Source organism: Triticum urartu, chromosome 6A (assembly GCF_056163025.1).
Source record: "Triticum urartu cultivar PI428250 chromosome 6A, HENAU_Tu73, whole genome shotgun sequence".
Taxonomy (NCBI): domain Eukaryota; kingdom Viridiplantae; phylum Streptophyta; class Magnoliopsida; order Poales; family Poaceae; genus Triticum; species Triticum urartu.
This window is the reverse complement of record NC_141878.1, coordinates 7,470,150-7,495,853: the sequence shown is the minus strand read 5'-3', so window position 1 is coordinate 7,495,853 and position 25,704 is coordinate 7,470,150. Positions and strand designations below refer to the sequence as shown.

General features: G+C 44.1%; 1 protein-coding gene and 1 pseudogene across 1 annotated transcript; both read left to right on the top strand.

The window, feature by feature from the left end:
* Window positions 1–17,330: 17,330 nt before the first annotated feature.
* LOC147963061 (protein FAR1-RELATED SEQUENCE 6-like) lies at window positions 17,331–19,607 on the top strand (annotated as a pseudogene).
* Window positions 19,608–21,188: 1,581 nt separating this feature from the next.
* On the top strand, window positions 21,189–23,968 carry LOC125513987 (uncharacterized). Its single transcript, XM_048679223.2, has 3 exons — window positions 21,189–21,783; window positions 21,886–23,037; window positions 23,889–23,968. Exons 2-3 carry the CDS (start codon window positions 21,894–21,896, stop codon window positions 23,966–23,968), a joined length of 1,224 nt encoding a protein of 407 aa, XP_048535180.2. The 5' UTR covers window positions 21,189–21,783; window positions 21,886–21,893.
* Window positions 23,969–25,704: the final 1,736 nt, after the last annotated feature.

Below are 25,704 nucleotides of genomic sequence, written 5' to 3'. Positions count from 1 at the left end.
AGTTCATCTAGCAACGAGTGATCGGATTGCATCTACATACCTTTGTAGATCGCGAGCGGAAGCGTTCAAAGAACGGGGATCAGGGAGTCGTACTCGACGTGATCCAAATCACCGGAGATCCTAGCGCCGAACGGACGGCACCTCCGCATTCAACACACGTACGGTCAGCGTGACGTCTCCTCCTTCTTAATCCAGCAAGGGGGAAGGAGAGGTTGATGAAGATCCAGCAGCACGACGGCGTGGTGGTGGATGCAGCAGTCACCGCAGCAGGGCTTCGCCGTTCTCTATAAAGGAGGAGGAGGTCTTGGAGGAGAGAGGGAGGCGCTAGGGGCATGGGATGCGGCTGCCCTCCCTCCCCCGTCTATATATGGGGTCTCCAAGGGGGGGGCGCCGGCCCTGGAGATCCAATCTCCCAAGGGGGCGGCGGCCAAGGGGGGTGGAGTGCCCCCCAAGGCAAGTGGGGCGCCCCCCACCCTAGGGTTCCCAACCCTAGGCGCAGGGGGAAGGCCCAAGGGGGGCGCACCAGCCCACTAGGGGCTGGTTCCCCTCCCACTTCAGCCCATGGGGCCCTCCGGGATAGGTGGCCCCACCCGATGGACCCACGGGACCCTTCCGGTGGTCCCGGTACAATACCGGTGACCCCGAAACTTGTCCCGATGGCCGAAATAGCACTTCCTATATATAATTCTTTACCTCCGGACCATTCCGGAACTCCTCGTGACGTCCGGGATCTCATCCAGGACTCCGAACAACTTTCGAGTTACTGCATATACATATCTCTACAACCCTAGCGTCACCGAACCTTAAGTGTGTAGACCCTACGGGTTCGGGAGACATGTAGACATAACCGAGATGGCTCTCCGGTCAATAACCAACAGCGGGATCTGGATACCCATGTTGGCTCCCACATGCTCCTCAATGATCTCATCGGATGAAGCACGATGTCGAGGATTCATGCAACCCGGTATACAATTCCCTTTGTCAATCGGTACGTTACTTGCCCGAGATTCGATCGTCGGTATCCCAATACCTCGTTCAATCTCGTTACCGGCAAGTCACTTTACTCGTACCGTAATGCATGATCCCGTGACCAGACACTTGGTCACTTTGAGCTCATTATGATGATGCATTACCGAGTGGGCCCAGAGATACCTCTCCGTCATACGGAGTGACAAATCCCAGTCTTGATCCGTGTCAACCCAACAGACACTTTCGAAGATACCCGTAGTATACCTTTATAGTCACCCAGTTACGTTGTGACGTTTGGTACACCCAAAGCACCCCTACGGTATCCTGGAGTTACATGATCTCATGGTCTAAGGAAAAGATACTTGACATTGGAAAAAGCTCTCGCAAAACGAACTACACGATCTTGTGCTATGCTTAGGATTGGGTCTTGTCCATCACATCATTCTCCCAATGATGTGATCTCGTTATCAACGACATCCAATGCCCATAGTCAGGAAACCATGACTATCAGTTAATCAACGAGCTAGTCAACTAGAGGCTTACTAGGGACATATTGGTGTCTATGTATTCACACATGTATTACGATTTCCGGATAACACAATTATAGCATGAATAAAAGACAATTATCATGAACAAGGAAATATAATAATAATCCTTTTATTATTGCCTCTAGAGCATATTTCCAACAAATAGATCTCCAAGAACATCGAGTAGAACATGGTATTGAGAATCAAAGAGAGAGAACAAGCCATCTAGCTACTAACTATGGACCCGTAGGTCTATGGTAAACTACTCACGCTTCATCGAGAGGCAATGGTGTTAATGTAGAAGCCCTCCGTGATCGAATCCCCCTCTGGCAGGATGCCGAAAAAGGCCCAAAGATGGGTTCTCACGGGTACAGAAGGTTACGGTGGTGGAAAAGTAGTTTCATGGCTCCCCTGGAAGGTTTTTGTGGTATAAGAGAATATATAGGAGGAAGATCTAGGTCAGGGGGTCGCCTAGGGGCCCACAAGGTTGGGGTCGTGCCCTCTACCCTTGTGGCCGCCTCACGGCTCTTCTGACATACACTCCGAGTCTCCTGGGTGTCTTCTGGTCCATGAAAAATCATCGTAAAAGTTTTATTCCGTTTGGACTCTGTTTGGTATTCCTTTTCTGCGAACCTCTAAATAAAGGAAAAAACAGAAACTGGCACTGGGCTCTAGGTTAATAGGTTAGTCCCAAAGATCATATAAAATAGCATATTAATGCATATAAAACATCCAAAATAGATAATACAATAGCATGGAACAATAAAAAATTATAGATACATTGGAGACGTATCAAGCATCCCCAAGCTTAATTACTACTCGTCCTCGAGTATGTAAATGATAAAAATAGATTTTTTATGTGGAATGCTACCTAACATATTTATCCATGTAATTCTCTTAATTGTGGCATGAATGTTCAGATACGTAAGATTCAAAACAATAGTTTAATAGTGACATAAAAACAATAATACTTCAAGCACGCTAACAAAAATACTTATGTCTTCTCAAAATAACATGGCCAAAGAAAGCTCATCCCAACAAAATCATATATTCTGGCTATGCTCCATCTTCATCACACAAAATATTCAAATAATGCACAACCCCAATGACAAGCCAAGCAATTGTTTCATAATTTTGGCATTCTCAAACCTTTTCAACTTTCACGCAATACATGAGCGTGAGCCGTGGACATAGCACTATAGGTGGAATAGACGGTGGTTGTGGAGACGACAAAAAGAAGGAGATAGTCTCACATCAAATAGGCGTATCAACGGGCTATTGAGATGCCCATTAATAGATATCAATGTGAGTTAGTAGGTATTGCCATGAAATGGATGCACTAGAGCTATACGTGTATGAAAGCTCAAAAAGAAAGAAAACTAAGTGTGTGTGCATCCAACTTGCTTGCTCATGAAGACCTAGGGAGTTTGAGGAAGCACATCATTGGAATATACAAGCCAAGGTCTATAATGAAAAATTACCAATAGTATATGAAAGTGATATCATACGAGACTCTCTATCATGAAGATCACGGTGCTACTTTGAAGCACAAGTGTGGCAAAAAGGATAGTAACATTGTCCCTTCTCTCTTTTTCTCTCATTTTTTTATTTTCTCCTTCTTTGGGCCTTCTCTTTTTTTATTTGGCCTTTCTTTTTATCCCCTCACATGGGACAATGCTCTAATAATGAAAATCATCAAACTTCTATTTACTTACAACTCAAAAATTACAACTGGATACTAGAATAAAAATATGACTCTATGTGAATGCCTCCGGCGGTGTACCGGCATGTGCAATGAATCAAGTGCGACATGTATGAAAGAATAAAGAATGGTGGCTTTGCCACAAATATGATGTCAACTACATGATCATGCAAAGCAATATGACAATGATGATGTATGTCATAATAAACGGAATGGTGGAAAGTTGCATGGCAATATATCTCGGAATGGCTTTGGAAATGCCATAATAGATAGGTATGGTGGCTGTTTTGAGGAAGGATATGTGGTGGGTTTATGGTGCCGGCGATATTTACGCGGTATTTGTAGCGACCAGACCTCAAACAGTCTGATCTCTGTGCTCCGGTGTCATCCCTGGATCAGTAATGCTGACACCACACAGTACTCGGAGGATTTATAGCAGAGTAGAAATCACACACTTATTACATCGAGTGTCTCAAAAGAGAACTTATTACAATAAATATGGCTTAAGGCCATCTAATAACGATAACAGCGGAAGGCTTGGAAGATAAGTGAGTCCATCAACTCCAACGGCATCACTGAGTATAGAACCACGACCTAAAACTCCTTAATCGTCGTCTGAAAAGTCTGCAACATTAACGTTGCAGCCCGAAACGAGTCAGCACATGGAATATGCTGGCAAGGTAACACATAGAGAGTAATGGAATGAACAGCTATACTATATGCATATTTGGCTGGTGGAAAGCTCTATGGTTACAGTTTTGCGTAAAGCCAATTTTCCCTACTTCAAAGGAATATAATTTAATTACTATCATGGTGGTTGTTAAACATTGAGAATGGTTGACAGCATTCTCAATCCCAATTAAACATCATCATTAAACATAACCCAACAAAATTAATTTAGAGTAACATGTTGAGATTCACATGAAAATCTAGGTACTAGATACTCAAGATGTCCATAACCGGGGACACAGCTAATCATGGTTAGTTTATTACACTCTTCAGAGGTTTGCGCACTTTTCCCCCACAAGACTCGATTGCCTCCGTTTGTTTTCTCGCACTACATGATGTTTGAGAAGACAGATGACCGAGACATAGTCTTTCAGAAGCGCTAGCACCTTACGATCGGGTAGACCGTACCACCTACATCCCCTACATCTGCTAGTCTACCACTATAAGAGTTCGCACAACTTAGTCAACTATGCTAGAGCCCATAATAGCTTGTGGCTGCACACGGAAGTTTCTAGTATGAATAGTCTTATGATCCCTTTGAGCCTAGGTGGCGGTCCAAAAGAAAACAGGCAAGTCCTGGAATACCCAGGTGCCTCAATCCACCCAGATGTGTGTTTAAGTTGCCACCTTAGATAAACCATTAATTAACAATCTCACATCTGTCATGGATTTCACTCACCCAATCCACGTCTACTGGCATAGCATGGCATAATAAGCAAACGTAGAAGTAACTCCCAAAGGTTTGATACTAAACAGGTAATAGGTACTACCTCATCTACTTCCCATCCCACAATTTAATTAGATCCTAATCATGCAATGTGTGAGGATTGATCTAATGCAATAAAACTGGGTAGTAGAAAAGGTATGATCAAAGTGTTACTTGCCTTGCTGATGATCCGCGAAACCTAACGATTCGAAGTAACAGGCGGCGCACTCCGGGTATTATATCGCAAACAAACAAACAAGCATACAATAAGTACTCATCTAATGCATAGGTAAAACTCAAATAAGAGATCTAACCAGAAGGTTCAACTTAAGAACTCTGGTTGGCAAAAAGAATCAAATCGAACGAAACAACGAAAGTCAAACGGCGAAAGAAAACAACTTCCTTCTAGTAATCTGGATCTAGGGCAAGTTTTATAGTAGCAAAATCCTGTTTAAGTTGGTTAAAAGGATAGAGGGTTTCGAGACGAAACTCTAGGCGCTTGAATCGCCTGATTCCGATAAACGAGCAAAAAGTTAAACTAAAACGAAAATTGGATCAGGAATGGCGATCAGAAAAATCGCGGATTTAATCCGAGAAAAGAAAATGATGAACGGATTAACGAACGAACGTTCGTTATCCAGATCTAAACGATGAGCGTGTTCGTTTAAACGAACAAACGAGCGAAGGCTCGCTATTTAACCTAAACCGAAAAAAAACCGATCTAATAATAATTAAAAAAACGAAAACTAAAAAACCGAAAAAAACCGACAGAAAACCGATCGGTTTTCGAAAAAAAATGGGCGGTGCGGACTACGAGGCGGCGGCGAACCTCGGCGGCGGCGGCGGCGTCCGGCGACGGCGGCGCGGGGCGGCGGCGCACGATGCGGGTGGCGAGGCGGCGGCGGCGCGGGGCTGGGGCGCGGCTAGGGTTTGGCTGGGGCTGGGGCTGGGCCTCCCCCGGCTTATAAAGGCCCCCTCGGGCCGGAGTCCTAGTCGGACACGGCCCGTAGGTCGGTTCCCTTGTTTCTAAATAGTTATGCTCGGAAGAAAAATAAAAAGAAATACTAAACGGACTCCAAAAATCCCGACATAAATTTTTCCGAGTTTCTAAAATCAAGCCGGACAAAGTGAACATTTATTTGGGCCCTAAATGCAATTTTGAAAAACGCACATTTTCCTAAATTCAAATAAAACACCGAAAAACTCCGAAATAAAATCTTATTTGATTTTATTATTAAATCCTCAATATTTCTCTATTTTGGGAAAGTCATTTTATTCCCTCTCTCATATTTTTGTAATAGAAATAATTGATGATAAAATAAATAAAATGAAATGATCCTATTCTCAAAATTTGAGAAAACTCAAATATGAAAATTACGAAATCCCCAACTCTCTCCGTGGGTCCTTGAGTTGCGTAGAATTTCTAGGCACTGGTAGAAAAAGGGCCTTTAGTCTCGGTTCGTAAGGGCCTTTAGTCCCGGTTCTGGAACCGGGACTAAAGTGTCGGTACTAATGCCCTGACCCTTTAGTCCCGGTTCAATCCAGAACCGGGACTAAAGGCCCTCCACGTGGCCGGTCCACCTTTAGTCCCGGTTGGTAACACCAACCGGTACTAAAGGAAATTTTCTGATTTTTTTTTTGAAATTTTTTTCGAAATTTTTTTTGGAATTTTTTTGAAATTTTTTTATTTTCAAATTTCTGAATTATTTTAACCTCTAATCTCTAATCACCCCTCATCACTGCTCAATTTAATCTCTAATCACCCCTCATCATTCCAAATCATCTCACTTCCCGAACGGTCACCCATCCTCTCACTACTCCAGCCTGAGCATGCTTAACTTTCGGGTTCTATTCTCCCTCGTTTCCAAGTCTGCACTTGTTGTTTTCCTGACAATAGTAAGATGCCAATCCTATTAACCCTCAGGAATTTAACTTGAGCATGAAGTCACATATTTCACTGTTTCAGTTTAAAACTATTGTTCTAAAAAACAATTATTTTTTAGTAACACTAATATTTCTTGAATAAGTAGTTTGACCATAGTTTGACCACAGTTTGACCATAGTTTGACCAGATTTGACCAAAATTCAAAAAAGGTGAAATAATTATTTAATAACACTAATATTATTGAATAATTATTTAGTAACACTAATACTTCTTGAATAAGTAGTTTGACCATAGTTTGACCAGATTTACTGAAAATTAAAAAAAACTGAAATTTGAGCATAACTTTTTTTCCTTTTGGAATTTGAGGATTCTAGAAATTTGAAACAGGCCGTAGGCGGTCTCCATCGGATGTAACTTTTCGAGTAGATGATTTTTCATATAAAAAACTTTTTAATCCGAGTTCGTATGCAAAAGTTATGCCCATTTTACAAATTCCAGAGAGATTTTGCAAATAAAGTCAAAATTCACATTTGCAAATTTTCCCAACAACTAGACCACATATCACATGGAAACTTATTTTCTTTTATTTTTTTGACATTTCCATCATTTTCTTTTATTTTTTTTAAAACTGAAAAGGCGATCCACCGGGGGGGTTATAGTTTGAAAATGGGACCTTTAGTACCGGTTCGTGGCACGAACCGGGACTAAAGATCTCATCCCCATTAGTCCCGGTTCGTGCCTCAAATCGGGACTAAAGGTCTAATCTTTAGTCCCGGTTGGTGGCACGAACCGGGACCAATGGTTGTGGGCCAGGAGCGAGGCCCATTGGTCCCGGTTCATCCCACCAACCGGGACCAAAAGGTCTAAATGAACCGGGACTAATGCCTTAGCCGCACGAACCGGGACCAATGCTCACATTAGTCCCGGTTCTAGACTGAACCGGGACTAACGGGCTGAGCCGGCCTGGACCATAGCCCTGTTTTCTACTAGTGAGGATCAACCAAAATGCAAAAATAAAATATGCTATGCAATGATGATCTAATGTATAACATTCCAAATTGAAAATTTGGGATGTTACAGTATTAGAGAGGCTAACAATAGCGGAAAGGTGAGAGTGCGTATAATCCATGGACTCAACCTTAGTTATAAAGAACTCACATACTTATTCCAAAAATCTATTAGTCATCGAAACAAATTACTAGGCGCATGATCCAAGGGGGATAGATTGGTAGGAAAAGACCATCGCTCGTCCTCGACCGCCACTCATAAGGAAGACAATCAAAAAACATCTCATGCTCCAACTTTGTTACATAACAGTTCACCATACGTGCATGCTACGGGACTCACAAACCTTAACACAAGTATTTCTCAAATTCACAACTACTTACTAGCATAAATCTAATATCACCATCTTCATATCTCAAAACAATTATATGGAATCAAACTTCTCATAGTATTCAATGCACTTTATATGAAAGTTTTTATTATATCCCTCTTGGATGCCTATCATATTAGGACTAATTTTATAACCAAAGAAAATTACCATGCTGTTCTAAAGACTCTCAAAATAATATAAGTGAAGTATGAGAGTTCATCAATTTCTATAAAATAAAACCACCACCGTGCTCTAAAAAGATATAAGTGAAGCACTAGAGGAAAATTGCCTAGCTCAAAAGATATAAGTGAAGCACATAGAGAATTTTAATAAATCACCATTCATGCGTGTATCTCCCAAAAGGTGTGTACAGCAAGGATGATTGTGGCAAACTAAAAAGCAAAGACTCAAATCGTACAAGATGCTCCAAGCAAAACACAAATCATGTGGTGAATAAAAATATAGCCTCAAGTAAAATTACCGGTAGACGAAGACGAAAGAGGGAATGCCTTCCCGGGGCATCCCCAAGCTTAGGCTTTTTGACATACTTGAATATTACCTTGGGGTGCCTTGGGCATCCCCAAGCTTAGGCTCTTTCCTCTCCTTATTCTATAGTCCATCAAATCCTTACCCAAAACTTGAAAACTTCACAACACAAAACTCCAACAGAAAATCTCATAAGCTCGGTTAGTATAAGAAAATAAATCACCACTTTGGTACTGTTGTGAACTCATTATTTATTTATAATGGTGTAATATCTACTGTATTCCAACTTTTCTATGGTTCATACCCCCCGATACTAGCCATAGATGCATCAAAATAAGCAAACAACACGCGAAAAACAGAATCTGTCAAAAACAGAACAGTCTGTAGCAATCTGGAGATTCCGAATACTTCTGTAACTCCAAACATCCTGAGAAATTAAGAAGTCCTAGAAAATTTGTTTATATATCCTCTTCAAAAAGAATCAGTATTTTATCGCGCTACTGTTAAAGATGAAAACTAATTTCCTGGGCGTAAAACTGTCTATTTTTCAACAGGATCAAATCAACTATCACCGTAAGCTATCCCAAAGTTCTTACTTGGCACAAACAATAATTAAAACACAAAACCACATCTAACCAGAGGCTAGATGAAATATTTATTTAAAAACAGGAAAGAAAAATATTGGGTTGTCTCCCAACAAGCGCTTTTCTTTAAAGCCTTTTAGCTAGGCGTTGATAATTGTAATGATGCTCACATGAAAGATAGCAATTGAAGGACAAAGAGAGCATCGTGAAGCTTGTGGTTGCATCACTTGTACCAATCAAACAATCAATACACTACATGGATCAAGCGAAACTTACTTAGGTTTGATGGATTGGGAGAACATAACCATAAGATTTCTGTTCCAAAAAGGGGGAGGGAGGAGTAACCAGAGAAACCCTATGATATATCTGACACATAAATGGCTATAGATGACTAACCAGCTGTCCGTCGTCGTGGGAGTCGTCGCCGGAGTGGTCGTGGGAGTCATTGCCGGAGTGGCCGTCGGAGTCGTCGCCGGGGTCATCACCAGAGTCGGTGTGGAACTCCGCCTCCGGCTATGGAAGCTCGATGCCATCGACGACGTTGGGGTGCGGCGATAACTTGCCAGTGGTGACGGCAACCTCTGTCTCCATCTCCACGCCGTGCTCCCGTGTTTTAGCAGCCCCGGCGTCACCACTCCCTCCGATGGGGCGCTTCAGCGGCATCCTCATACACTGACGGCCTTGAGGACTGAGAGCGGCATCGAGGAAGCAAGCGGAGAGAGAGGATTGTGTGTGTGTGTGTGTGGCGAGGATGGGGGTGCGGCCACTCGGGTGCACCATTAATATGTAGTAGTGGGAGTTGTGGGAGAGAGGCGGGCGACGCTCAAACAAATGGCTCGCTTCCCCGGTGAGCCTACGCACTGGACTGCTGGCATGCCTACCAAAGTTTCACACAGCTACTCGCAGGCCTCCCGATAACACTGCGCAGCGAGCACGCCTCCGTCAATTCACACACCTGCATGCACGCCTCCCCGTCTGCTTGCGCGGAGGACTGCTCGCATGCGTCTCGTCAACTCACGCCAACTCGCACGACACACGGTTCGCCCGCAGTACACTACGAGTTGTGAGCCACCGTGTGGTTTGGCCATTTTGTTAGGCAGGCCGGTGCAACATCAGAGTCGTGAAATCATTATTTAAAACATTACACAACCCTTTCATACATACATGTTTTGTCCACATGCAGTTGATGGTTGTCCTACACGATACTCGATACTCGCGTGTGACGCTTTTTGTGGGCCCGCGAGGTCGTCGTCCGTCACTTTGATGAACAGCTAGCAGTAAGGTTAATTTGACCAGCCAGGTAGAATCTTTTTTGTTTGTGTTATGGTGGTATATAGTATGCGTCGAAGAGGTGGGAGGGGCTAGCATATATACTATACGTACGCGTCCGTGAACAAGTCACCTCACTCAGTGTCGGGACTTTTTGGTTTCCGAGGTACGTGCCACATCAAAATTGTGAAATTGGCTATTCAAACATCACACAAGACCTCTTTGGGCCACATGCATGCACACGGTGGTTATCCTAGCTAGGACACTCATGTGTGATGCTTCCATCTATGGGCCCACGAGGCCATCGTCGATGCATGCATGCATCACTTTGACCTACATCGGGAGAGGTTAATTAATTTCATCATCGATGAGGATTCTTTTGGGTTGTACATATTACGGCAGGAGCATATAGTATGCGATGAAGATGGGGGGGAGGGCACCATCATATGTGTTACGCTTCATGAACCTCGCTCTGTGTGGGTGCATGGTTTACGGTTTTTGAGGCATGTGGCACATCAAAGTTGTGCATTTTGGGTATTCAATATATATATATATATATATATATATATATATATATATATATATATGTTTGGCGCACATGCAAAGCGGTTGTGGTTGTCCTCTCGCGATATCGATGCTTTCCATCTATGGGCCCACTTGGTCCATCACTACTTTTTGCCTGTCAATAAGAGAGGTTAATTTGACTTAGGAGGGGATTATTATTTTTGCTTGTAATATGGTATATATATATATAGGTCATGCTCTAGGATGACATGCATAATGCAGTTGAGCACACACACATGCATGTGTACGCACGAATCCCTCCCATCGAGTCGAAGTGGCTAGTACAACGACACGTCATGAACCGATCTCGCTCTCTGTGGGGAGCTAGTATACGATTATTGACGCACGCACCACATCAATGTTGTGAAATGTTATTCAACCATGCATGCATGCATCACCTCCATACATATGCATGTAGTGGTTGCCTTCGAATGGTACACTCCCTCGCGTGGCTATCGGCGACAAGCCTATATATTCATGGGCCCGCATGGACATCCATGATCACATTGACCAACAACAAGATAGGTTACCATGCCGGATTCTTCATTTGGTTCGTGTTATCGTAGTATAATTCATGGTGAGATTCAGACCTTAAGTTTGAGCGCATATACTATGCACGCATGCATGCATGAATCACCCTTTCCTCTTCAAGGGAAAACCAACGCAGTACTCAAGAGGTAGCAGGGCACCGCACACGGCTAAGACAATTGATGTTGTGCCTTTGGGGTGCCCTCTACCCACGTATATAAAGAAGGGGGAAGGAGGAGACCGGCCAAGGGGGAGGCACGCCAAGTGGGGGAGTCCTACTAGGACTCCAAACCTAGTAGGATTCGCCCCCCTTCCCTTCCAACGGAGAGGGGGAAAGGGGAAAGGAGGGAGAGGGAGAAGGAAAGAGGGGGGTGTCCCTCCCCTTTTCCAATTCGGATTGGGGCAAGGGGGACGCGCCCCACCTCCTGTGGCCTGCCTCCTCTCCTCCACTATGGCCCATTAGGCCCAATAACTTTCACGGGGGGTTCCGGTAACCTCCTCGTACTCCAAAAAATCCACGATCTTCTTAGGAACCATTCCGGTGTCCGTATATAACCTTCGCATATATCAATCTTTACCTCTCGACAATTTCAAGACTCCTCGTCATGTCTGTGATCTCATCCAGGACTCCGAACAAACTTCAATCATCAAAAACACATAACTCATAGTGCAAATCGTCATCGAACATTAAGCGTGCGGACCCTACGGGTTCGAGAACTATGTGGACATGACTAAGACACATCTCCGGTCAATAACCAATAGCGGAACCTGGATGCTTGTATTGGCTCCTACGTATTCTACTAAGATCTTTATCGGTCAAACTGTATAACAACATATGTCATTCCCTTTGTCACTGGTATGTTAGTTGGCCGAGATTCGATCGTTGGTATCATCATACCTAGTTCAATCTGGTTCCCGGCAAGTATATTTACTCGTTCCGTAATGGATCATCCCGCAACTAACTCATTAGTTACATGGCTTGCAAGGCTTATAGTGATGTGCATTACCGAGAGGGCCCATAGATACCTCTCCGATACACAGAGTGACAAATCCTAATCTCGATCTATGCCAACTCAACAAACACCTTCGGAGACACCTGTAGAGCATCTTTATAATCACCCAGTTACGTGGTGATGTTTGATAGCACACAAGGTGTTCCTCCGGTATTCGGGAGTTGCATAATCTCATAATCAGAGGAATATGTATAAGTCATGAAGAAAGTAATAGCAATAAAACTAGATGATCATAACGCTAAGCTAACCGATGGTTCCTGTCCATCACATCATTCTCTAATGATGTGATCCCGTTCATCAAATGACAACACATGTCTATGGTCAGGTGATGACCCACAAGTATAGGGGATCTATCGTAGTCCTTTAGATAAGTAAGAGTGTCGAACCCAACGAGGAGCAGAAGGAAATGATAAACGGTTTTCAGCAAGGTATTCTCTGCAAGTACTGAAATAAGTGGTAACAGATAGTTTTGTAATGAGATAATTTGTAACGAGCAACAAGTAACAAAAGTAAATAAAGTGCAGCAAGGTGGCCCAATCCTTTTTGTAGCAAAGGACAAGCCTGGAAAAACTCTTATATAAGGAAAAGCGCCCCCGAGGACACATGGGAATATTGTCAAGCTAGTTTTCATCACGTTCATATGATTCGCGTTTGGTACTTTGATAATTTGATATGTGGGTGGACCGGTGCTTGGGTGCTGTTCTTACTTGAACAAGCATCCCACTTATGATTAACCTCTATTGCAAGCATCCGCAACTACAAAAAAAGTATTAAGGTAAACCTAACCGTAGCATGAAACATATGGATCCAAATCAGCCCCTTATGAAGCAACGCATAAACTAGGGTTTAAGCTTCTGTCACTCTAGCAACCCATCATCTAATTATTACTTCCCAATGCCTTCCTCTAGGCCCAAATAATGGTGAAGTGTTATGTATTCGACGTTAACATAGCACCACTAGAGGCTAGAAAACATACATCTCATCGAAATATTGACCGAATACCAAATTCACATGACTACTAATAGCAAGACTTCTCCCTTGTCCTCAGGAACAAACGTAACTACTCACAAAGCATAAACATGTTAATAATCAGAGGGGTATTAATATGCATAAAGGATCTAAACATATGATCTTCCACCAATTAAACCAACTAGCATCAACTACGAGGAGTAATTAACACTACTAGCAACCTACTAGCACCAATCCCGGACTTGAAGACAAGAATCGGATACAAGAGATGAATTAGGGTTTTGAGATGAGATGGTGCTGATGAAGATGTTGATGGAGATTGCCCTCTCCCGATGAGAGGAGCGTTGGTGATGACGATGGCGATGATTTCCCCCTCCGGGAGGGAAGTTTCCTTGGCAGAACAGCTCTGCCAGAGCTCTAGATTGGATCCGCCAAGGTTCCACCTCGTGGCGGCGGAGCTTCGTCCCGAAAGGTTGCTTCCTATTTTTTTCTCGACGAAAGACTTCATATAGGAGAAGATGGTCATTGGAGAGCCACCAGGGGGCCCACGAGGCAGGGGGGCGCGCCCCCACCCTCGTGAGAAGGGTGTGGCCCCCCTGGTCTTCATCTTTGGCGAGGATTTTTCATCATTTATTATAAGGTGTTCCGTGGAGTTTTGGGACTTTTGGAGTTGTGCAGAATAGGTCTCTAATATTTGCTCCTTTTCTAGCCCAGAATTCTAGCTGCCGGCATTCTCCCTCCTTATGTAAACCTTGTAAAATAAGAGAGAATAGCCATAAGTATTGTGACATAATGTGAAATAACAGCCCATAATGCAATAAATATTGATATAAAAACATGATGCAAAATGGAGGTATCATCAGGAAACTTAACCATCTTTGATTAATGAGCTAGTCAAGTAGAGGCATACTAGGGACACTCTGTTTGTCTATGTATTCACACATGTACTAAGTTTCCGGTTAATACAATTCTAGCAGGAATAACAAACATTTATCATGATATAAGGAAATATAAATAACAAATTTATTATTTCCTCTAGGACATATTTTCTTCACAATGTTCATGCCTATGTGGATGATATTGTTGTGAAATCCAAGAAGAAGGAATCCTTGATAGATGATTCGAAAGAGACCATTGACAATATCTGGGTCTACAAGATGATGCTTAACCCGGCCAAGTGTGTTTTTGGTGTGCCAGCAGGCAAGCTCTTGGATTTTTTGGTTTCAGAACGAGGCATCGAAGCTAACTCGGAAAAAAATCAAGGCTGTTACTTCTTTGCTAAACCGGCGTGCATTAATGATCTTCAGCATCTGGCGGGTCGTATTGCGGCCTTAAGCCGGCTCATAAGCCGGTTAGGAGAAAAAGCTATCCCTCTATACCAGATGATGTAGAAAACAAATCACTTTGTCAGGAGTGATGCTGCTGATCAGGCGTTTAAAGCCCTGAAGAAATAGTTAGCTGAGTCGCCAATCCTTGCAACTCCTATTGCTAAGCAGCCCTTGTTGTTATATGTGCCTGCCAAGAGCCGAGCCATCCGTGTGGCGATTGTGGTGGAACAGAAGGAAGGAGGAAAGGAACATCGGGTTTAGCGGTCGGTTTTATTATATCAGTGAGGTGCTCATTGAATCCATGTAGAGGTATCCGCATTGGCAGAAGCTGGTATATGGGGTGTGCATGGCTAGTCGAAAGCTCAAGCAATATTTCCTTGGCTATCCCATCACTGTGGTTAGTTCTGCTCCCTTAGGGGATATTATTCAAAACAAAGAGGCCACAGTACGGGTAGCCAAGTGGGCCATTGAGCTTGGACCCCATGGTTTGAAATATACGCCTCACACAGCCATCAAATCTCAAGCACTTGTGGATTTCATCAATGATTGGACAGAGTTGCAGATGCCGGAGGAGATAAATTTTATTATGTTTTAATGTTGATGTTCCCTTGTACTAACAATGCAGTTGAGTATGAAGCCTTGCTCCATGGTCTTTGGATGGCTAAGGAGATGAATCTAAGTCGGGTGAGGTGCTTTGGCGACTCAGATTTGGTGGTTCAGCAAGTCTTAGGCACTTGGGATTCTAAAGACCTACTCATGGCGGCCGCCGAGAGGTTGATGCTATTGCTGGTCATTTCAAAGGCTATCAAGTGGAACATGTTGATCGCGGGAAAATGAGGCGGCTGATGCTTTGAGCCGGCTAGGGTCCCAGCGTAAGCCGGTTCCACCTAATGTTTTCCTTGATATTCTGCATAACCCTTCAGTCAAATTGCCTACGGAGGAGGATCTTGCTATTCCTGACCCGGAGGCGCAATTGGTGATGGCTCTTCATGTTATTCCTGATTGGACAGTTCCATATTTCACTTATATGACCCGGGGCGAGTTACCTGAAGATCAAACTTTGGTCATGCTACTAACACGGCGGTTTAAGTCAATGACTATTGTCAATGGAGAGTTGCATCATTGCGGTGTCACAGGGGTATTTCAACGTTGTGTTTCTCCTAAAGAAGGTCGTGATATTCTACGAGAGATTAATGAAGGAGATTGCGGTCATCATGCTGGCTCTAAATCTCTCATAGCAAAAGCTTTTCACCATGGATTTTATTTGCTGATGGCACATGATGATGTAGAGGATTTGGTCAGTAACTGTGATGGTTGTTAGAAATTCTCAAGACGAGCTCATGTGCTAGCTCAAGAATTGAGGATGATTCCAATTACTTGGCCATTTGCAGTCTGGGGGCTGGATATGGTCGGACCTTTCAAAAGGTCCATGGATAAAAAGACCCACCTTTTGGTCGCGGTTGACAAATTCACAAAGTGGGCTGAAGCAGAGCCGGTTAGTAAGTGTGAAGGCGGCAATAGCGGTTCAGTTCATCAAAAAGGTGATTTTCTAGTTTGGCTTTCCTCACAGCATTATAACTGATAATGGCACTAATCTGTCCAAGGGTGCTATGAAAGAATTTTGTCAACGAGAGCATATTCGTCTGGATGTATCATCAGTAGCTCACCCCCAGTCCAATGGCCAAGCTGAAAGAGCCAATCAAGAAATTTTGAGAGGCATCAAGCCCCGGATTATGGTCCCTTTGCAGAGGACGCCGGGTTGTTGGGTGGAGGAATTTCCCTCAGTGTTATGGAATATCAATACTACCCCCAACAGATCTATGGGTTGCACGCCTTTCTTCATGGTTTACGCAGCAGAGGCGGTTCTCCCTAATGACATTCGTCACGACTCGCCCCATGTGGCGGCTTATGTTGAAGCTGATAATGAAAAAGCACGTCAAGATGCTCTTGACCTTTTGAGTGAGGAGCGTGACCATGCGGCAGCTCGTTCATCGATTTATTAGTAAGATCTGCGTTGATATCATAGCCGTCGGGTTAAAGCAATAATGCTACACTTACGGATGACTTACGGAAGCTTTACGGAATGACTAGGATAGAATCCGACGTGGTCGCGAGCAAGTGCCAAACAGCCAGACCGTCTGCCTTCTAGCTTCTACCTCGAACAAAAAAGAACAGCCAGCCGCCTCCTTGTTTTCCAGACAGGCCGCTTGGATTCCCTCGTTCCACATTGAACAACTAGCCGCTGGGATTCTAGATCCGAGGGCGTTGTTGTCGCAGCAGGTCGCTGCATAAACTGTTGTCCGTCGCAGATTTGGCACTGCGGACGACGCTGGGGGTGGACTAAGGTGTGTGTTTGGCCGAGCTTGAGGACTGTAGGAGTTGAGGTTCTTGCCCCAATATTGTTCAATCTCTGCATCTTCCATCTAACTTTTCTTCATCAGATTACGATTGATTTTTTTGCCCCAATAATTTGTTATGTTCAATATCTGCACCTTTCTTGTGTCTGAATCTACAGAAGTGTAGCACATTATTTATGATTGATTGTTTGTTCCTACGCATGCTTCTGAATGTATACATCTTGTATAGATCATGTTCCACATGCCAAATGTTAGCACAATATGTTACCATCCCCTATAAATTTATTTTATATTCCCTTTGAACAATAATAATGTTTACAATTTTCTTGATTTATAGAAATGTGTGATGGAATTGGTGGTGTTCCAGAATCAAGTGACATGCCTAGTTCAAGCGATGATGACAACATTAAGCATCGGAATGAGCAACACGGAACTTGAACATGACCATGGTGAATCTCAACCAGATGCCTTACTTGGAGACCCTAAATTGGGGATGACCTTTGATACTGAGAATGAGGTGCGAGAGTAATACAACAACTACGCTAAAGCAAAGGGCTTTGATGTGACAAGAAGAAGCTCAAGCAATGCTGATAATGGACAGCTGAAGCATCTTACACTTTCGTGCTCTCGGTATGGTAAGACTCAATCCAACTCAAGTACTATGTTGAAACCAAATCCAACAACCGGGTTAGGATGTAAAGCTAAAATCAATATTAGCCATGGTCCTGATGGGAAGTTTCATCTTTCAACCGTCATTTTAGATCATAATCACAGATTAAGTTCAGACAAGTCTCGGTTATTCAGATGCAACCAAAAATTGGACTTCCATGTGAAGCGAAGGTTTGAGCTGAATGACCGGGCTGGAATTCGAGTAAACGAGAATTTCAATTCTTTTGTTGTGGAAGCAAATGGTCATGAGAACCTAACTTTTGGTGAGAAGGATGCTCGCAATTTTCTAGAGAAAACAAGAAGGTTGAAACTTGGCAGAGGTGATGGACCTTGATGATGAATCTCGACTAAGGAATGTTTCTTGGGCTGATGCAGGAAGTAGAGCAGTGTATGACTCTTTTCATGACGCCATTATTTTTGACACAACATATTTGACGAATAAATATGATATGCCTTTTGCTTGTTTAGTCGGAGTGAATCATCATGGACAATCAGTTTAGCTTGGATGTGCGCTATTATCATATGAAGATACTGAAACATTTGTTTGATTATTTCAAGCATGGCTCACATGTATGCATGACAAATCTCCATCCAAAAACTATTGTAATCGATCAAGCAAAAGCAATTCAAAATGGTGTGGAAAGAGTTTTTCCAGAATCTCGATATAGATGGTGTTTGAGGCATATAATGAAGAAGATACCCGAGAAGTTTGGTGGATATGATGAATATGATCACATTAAGGTTGCTATTGGCAAGGCAGTTTATGATTCATTAACAGTTACAGAGTTTGAAGTTGCTTGGATGCTTATGCTTGAGAAGTATGATCTTGGTGATAATGAATGTCTTAAAGGTCTTTACTGCAATCAGCACCGATGGGTTCATGTCGCCACTTTGAATTCAGAGGGATTCTCTGTAGGCATGTGTTGCGTGTTTTCTTACTAATTTTGTATTTATTTCAGGCTCGCTCCATGAATTTGAAAAAGAAAATGTCCAATAAAAAAGGAAATCATCACATGATGATATTCTACAACAAGACGTTGTGGAACAAGATGGCCAAGCTTGTAGTAGCATGGCTGAGGTATGCTTATTTCTCACCTTTTTATTTCTAGTAAACTCTTAAACATCCATGTAATTTTATCACTTTCTTTGGAGCAGAAATCATTTGACTTGGGCATTACCAATGGCGACATAAATCCACCACAAGGATCGGCTACAGTATCACTTGGAGGTTCATCGACAATGGTTATGCCCCAAATTCTTGGAAAATATACGAGTATGCTATTTGAAGTTCAGCAGGCATCGACTGTAGAGCCTAGTTCTACAGTATTACATTTCGATGAAAGTTAAGGGCTCGACAATATGATGGACCAGGGTTTGGACATGATTTACATAGTTTGAATATGTTGGATGCAATATTTTGTATGACCTTGTTAACTTTAATGTAATACCTGATACCTGGTAGGTACCAGTGCACTAGAAAAGTAGACAGATTTATGTTTTGTCATCTTGTTTCTGCCCAAGGTACTTGAATTTGTCTCTGTTATATGGTTCAAGTATTAGTTGCTTCCAGTTTCAGTTCCAGTTCAAATGTTAGGTGGTTCTTTTATGTCGATCCTAGCAGAAACATCAGCAGCAAATACTCTTTATTTGTCATTCTCAAGAAACAATGACAGAATGTAAGAGGCAAGAATATGATGAAACCCACTTTTTTATTGATCTGAGGCAAGTACATGAGTGCACGAACGTGCTAGTCAGTCGTGGCTAACTAAATCCCTGAATAAGGAGATATGTTTACAATGACGATGCCCTGATTTTGCGCCCTCCTCTTATTAATAAACTGAACTGCCTTGATTTTGCGCCCTTTCTGTATCAGCTGCTGGTGATGCTTACAGCTTTGGGATAACTCTGCTGGATCCTGAAGATGTTCACAGGGAGGGCACTAGCTGATGGTATGTTCAGAGAAGGATTGAGTCTGCACTTGTTTGCAGAGATGGCATGTCCTGACAAGATATACACATGCAGCCATATGATAATGACGATGATGCAAGATTGAATATTGTATTGGCTTGCTTAGCTTCTGTTATCAGAATCGGCATCTTGTCTAGTACTGTTTCATCACACATCTAACACAGCTCTGAATCTGTCAAGGAAAAAGTGACATCATCAGACAACCAAGGGACATGGGCAATTACAAACAACATGCAGGATTTTTGTGATTTTAATTGCTCGGCATTGCAACAATGGAGGACCTCACTGTGCCACAATCCGACCAAGAGCTCGCGCCACCGCAGCCGACGACCAAGAGCTTGCGCCACCGCAGCCGACCACCAAGAGCTCGCGCCGCTGTCGCTGGAGACCAAGATCTCGTGCCGCAGCCGCCAGAGAGAAAGAACTCGTGAGCGCCGCCCGCGTATGACTTAGCGATTTCCGCGCCGCCGCTGACTGCAAAGAGCTCACCAATCGGTTTCCCTCGGGCAGGAGCTCGCCGTGGCCGTCACAGGGGAGCTAGACCCGCCGCGCGAGGGAACTGGCAGGTCGGGCCGCCTCGAAGGACCCTCGCCATGTAACACCGCCGCTGATCTGGGGGAACATCCTCTCCGCTGTCAGCCATCACCCATCGCCGTCGCATCACCCGGTAGAGAAAGGGGATGAGCAGGGATTATGACTTTTCTGCACTGAGTAATTTTTTTGCTGTTTTCTTCTAGACAAGGGTGGGCCGTGGGGATGACATGGACGCTTCCACATCAACAAGCATCCGTAAGTGTAGCATTATTGGTGTCAAAGTGTGAGTGCTACTGCTGGTAGTTGCCGGCCAGCAGGTCAAGGATGACCGGAACATGGCAGCGGATGTCAATGGTTTGAAGACCAAGGCGGGGAGGGAATAAGCCGGCGGCGCAACGAGCAGAGCGTCTTGGTGGCCGCCATTCTGAAGAGCGGCCGTAGGCAGATTGGCGTTGGGGAGATGGGCCATGCCGTTGGTGGCAGGTCAGGGTGGACACGGTCCGGTCGTTGACTGAGCTGCAGTTTGGACCGGTCGCCGGCGGTCTAGACCGGACCGGACCGAGCAGTGCTGCAGTCCTCTTTTCAGGGACCGGACCGGCGGGTGTAAAGCTCGGTGTGTACCGACGGGCTCGGCGGTCCCTGCGGTGGCCAGTCACTGCCATGTGGGGTCAGCATTTCGGAAAGGTGGAGGGAGAAGTAGCATGGTGGCCGGGGCCGTAGAAGATGCACCTGATGCTTGCGGTCGACAGGCGACGCTGCGGAGGAGATGCCCCTCATGCTTGTGGTGGTCGGACGACGCTCGTAGGCGGCAAGGAGGTGGTTGACTAAGTCAAGAAGTTGCCAATGGCGGCCGGTCTGCAGGCGGCGCTCTTGAAGCCTCGTGATCTCATGGGACGCGGAGGTCCCTCCATGGCTCTTCCTTCCCCGTGTCGACGGCATGTTGGCAACGAGATGCAAGCTCCCCGCATCGATGGCGAGCACAACGAGGAGGTCGACAGAGGCCGCGCTCCCTGCTACACTATTTAGCGAGCCTGGACTGGACCGAAACGGGCCCATATTTACAGACCGGACCGTCCATTATATTTAGCGAGGCTGGACCGAGCGGGCCAAGAGCGAACGGGCCACGAGCGGGCTGAAAAGCCCGCTCGCTATGTCCAGCCTGAATGGCAGGAGTGCCATCCATGCATGGCAGCGGAAGCAAGATCAACGCAGAGGCAAAAGGGATTTGACGAGGCTAAGAACTCTCGTGCACTCTCTGACTAAAGTAGCAGCTGTTTCTCCTTTCGACAAGGGTAAATATGCCATTTCCATGCCTACAGTGAGTAGAGTCACATCGCTGGAAAGGAAACAAAAAAGAGCACACTCACATCGCATCTCGCTGTCTCAGGTTTCAGACTCTCAGCCGCCGCCGCTCCACCCAACGGCGCCGGCCGGTGGCCAGCCGCCGCTGCTCCTCCAGCTCCACCGCGTCCGTCCTGAACTCCGCTGCGTCCCTCACGCACTCCGCCGCGCCTCCCCCTACCCCCGCCCTTCTGCCCTGCCCCGCCCTCCTTTGCCCTAACCCTAATTCGTAGCGGCGACCAACGGCGGCGCTCCGGCCAGGCCTCTGGAAGAACAAACGGTGAGTGCCTCTGGTTTCTTTTACTCCTATCTTGACTCCTGCTTTTCCAATTTTGATTTGGTTTTAGGATTCTTGATAATTCTCTTGCTGTCTTCGCTACAGGCTGAAGTATGAGGAGCCGCCGCCGCCGTTGCTCGCCGGCGACGGCGTCCCCAGTGGAAGATGAGAACCTTCTCCCGGAGATCCTCCTGCGCCTCCCTCCGGACCCATCGTCACTCCCCCGCGCCTCCCTCGTCTGTAAGCGCTGGCGCAGCATCCTGTCCGATCCGGACTTCCTCAAGCGCTTCCGCAGGCACCACCAAAAACCTCCACTGCTCGGCTTCTTCAGAGGTAATTCAATGAGCACAGAGCACCACTTCACTCCTGTGCTCGACTCGCCGGACCGCATCGCTGCAGCCCGCTTCTCTGTGCCCAACAACAGCAACAAACACTTTAACTTCGTAGGCTGCCGCCACGGCCTCGCCATCCTAGTCAACATGTGGCTTCGTCAGGTGATGGTGTGGGATCCCCTCACCGGACAAGAGCACCGTGTGGCTTGTCCACCTGGGCTGGTGTTCGACCCGGAGGTCCACCTGGTGTACTGGGAGGCCGCGGTGATGTGCGCTGATGCCCAAGACGGGCACGTGCATGGCGATTGCTTCTCGAGACCGCTCAAATTGGTCTTGATCTGGGTCATTGGATACAGAAAAGCATTCGCTTGCCTCTATGAATCGGCATCTGGTTTATGGGGAGACATTGTCTCCATGGAGTCAACAGACACGATGTTTGGCATAAGGCCTGGCATCCTTGTTGGGAGTGCACTTTGCTGGGTGCTTTGTGGTGGTAACGTCCTTGTGTTTGATGTTGAAAGTCAGCACCTTGATTTGATCAAGAGGCCGGTAGACTGCCCTATGAACACCACCTCCTATGGATTTGTTCAGGTCTTAAGGATGGATGATAACAGACTTGGCCTCGCATATTTGTCAAAACTGACCATCCTGTTATGGGAGAGGAAATCAAACTGTGATGGCGTTGTCACATGGGTGTTTCTGCAGAAAAGTATTCAATTGCAGGAGCTCTTTCCGCATAGAATGTTTAGTCGTTGCAAAAAGATGATAATAACGGGGTACGATGAGGACACAAATGTGATTGTTCTGTCTACGATCCGCGGCGTCTTCACGCTCCAACTTGACTCGATGCAGATCAAACATATTTGCAAACGAGGTGGCTTATGTTTGGACACTTTCTATCCATACACAAATTTCTATACTACAGGTAATGCCTCCTCTGTATTCACATTGCACGAGCAAACAAGAGTAATTTTTTTTCTTGGATTGCTTTTGGCACATGATTGCGGTAATAAATTGTAGTTGCGATTAAAAATTGACTGGATATATAAAAATGTGTTCAGTTGTTTGTTTCCTTGTTGGTCTGGTCATGAGTTATGGTGATGTGATTTCTTATTATTACCATGCCAGATTAAAGCTAGAACGAGAATATAACTATTTCATTGATTTGTGGCCATTTCTGATTGGTAACCACAGTCGTGTGCTGGCAATTTGTGATGTCGTGAAGCCGTCTGCTACATGAAATAGTTAACTGGCTGGCACACTTGGAAGCTTAAATCTAGTTATATTTTCCCATACAATAAATTTATGGGAAATATAATGTCTATTTTCACTGACCTTGATACTAAATATCAATTTATAACATGTACATTATGTGTTGTAAAAAAAAGAACACTAGTTAATTAAATTCGAATGGTACTATGTAATCACTGTGGTTTTCCAATATGTGCTTTCTTCTAGACCATTGGCCATAATTTTAGAAATTTCCCATCATATCATTGATGGTGATGTAATTTCTTATTATTACTTTTCTACCTTAAAGCTAGAAGAAGAATATAACTAATGGTTTGATGTTTGTCCATTGCTAATTGCTAACTGCAATCATGTACTTATAATGATTAGCTTCGTTTAGGGGGATTCATTTACTGTCATCATAACAGAAGCTAATCCCCTTCCTCCAGTTACCTAAAGTTATAATGGTTTGCACATATGCCTTCTCATTGATTCAACTTATCTTTGATATTTCTTTCCTTTTGTGCTTCTTTTGCTTGTACGCAGGGGAGTTGGCTGGAGACTGCGCGAATCTGAAATGTGAACACATGACATGTACTAATATTCTATCTTTGTTGAAAAAGTGAGGTAATTTATCTTCTAGCTATGAGTATATCTTTTGTCTTGAAGGCAGTATATCATTTCATGTTGATTACTCAGCTTAGATGGTGCATGATTTATGATTTTAGATTCCTAATGCATAAATTCAATTAATTTTGAAACCATGTAGTTCTTATATTTCTGTAAGGTATGTTGTTCATTTGGAACAATCTAGGAAGTCCAGTCTTCGCCTCTCATGGATGCAAGTTTTCAGTCACTGATCTTTTACTAGTTTTTACTTTGATTGTACATACTTATCTGGAGAAATAAAAACTAGAGAACATGATAACCATAGAGGTTGCAGGTGTGCCATCACAAACTGATTGATCTTCTATTGGTTTTCTCCTTTGTATTGCTATTTTTGATAAAAAAAATGCTGGGATGATTCAGCTTTGGATTTTGCTGTATAGTTTGTACAGTGTTGTATGGTTAAACTTTATTGTTGGCTCATAAAAAAATCGATTTTCTTTGAGAGTAGTATGAAATGGGTACACTGAGAAGGCTTTGATTGTTCTGCAAGTATGTTGAGTAATACTTGGGTTACTGAAACAAAGAAAAAGGGCTAGATGGTTCTTCAATTCTGTATGCTGTGAATGTGTTCTGGTTGACGCTAAGATTGCTATTATGTACAGTAGCATGTCACGTGGATCTTCTCGGATTTAATCGTGTGAATTTTTTATTATTATCTAAGATCAGCTGACTTTAGTCAAGTTGCATGCCTGGTAGACTAGTGGAGTCGATTTGGTTAATCGCTTGTATTAACTAGGTGGGTGGACAAGAAGCAGTTGGCTATGTCACTTTAGACATTGTGTTTGTGAAGTCCCTCACTACATTTGATCCATCTTGTGAGTCTTGCTAGTGATCTAACTGTGATATGCTGATGACATGACCTCATCACCACATGCAACAGAGACAGGCAGTGCTCCTAAATTATAACATATAATATATTTAGAATTATAGCTGCTTCCTAGTTAGAGGACATCATGTAGGAAGGTTCTTAGATGCACAGCATCAAGTGTGTCTTTTGTAACTCCGTGAGTTAAAAGAGAGAAAAAATAAAGAGAAGAAGAGGGGAACGAAACAGGCCCTTTGCTATAAAAGTTTTCTACGCGTGTGGTTGTTGTTATTTGATGTGATCAAAATTTGGGAGAGCCAATTAGACTAGTCGTTGTTGAGTTGTTGAGTAGACAAGTTGGGAATAGGCCTAAGTTTAGGTCACGTTGGACATAGGGTGACGAGTATTAGTAGTGTTTACTTTGGAGTCTATGTAATCATGCTATTATTTACAATAAAGGAGAAAATCATGTGGGAACTTATAAAAGAGTGGGGAAAATATCCTGTGTTCCTGTGTGTATCTCTACGGAAGTACGGATCAATCTAGTGGCTGTGAGATTAGATTGCATCCTAAGCTAGCCTCCATCAAAAGCATCCACCAGCCTGCTTGCCTGATTACCTAGTTCTGTACGCGTACATCTTGTTCTGGTTCCGACTAGTTGCACCGGCTTACAACGGTGATCTGATCGGCGGCGAGAGGCGCGAGTTTCAGCAAAGGTAACACTCGTACGGTCATACCTACTGGTTTGTAGACAACTATTGTGGTGGATAAAGCTTCTGAATCCAGTGTCTGCATGCCTAGTTGGAGACTCGTCCTTGGATGTATTGAGATCTGAACCTGTTGTCCTCATCATCCTATTTTTGTTGCGACTGCCTACCTCAGCCCCAG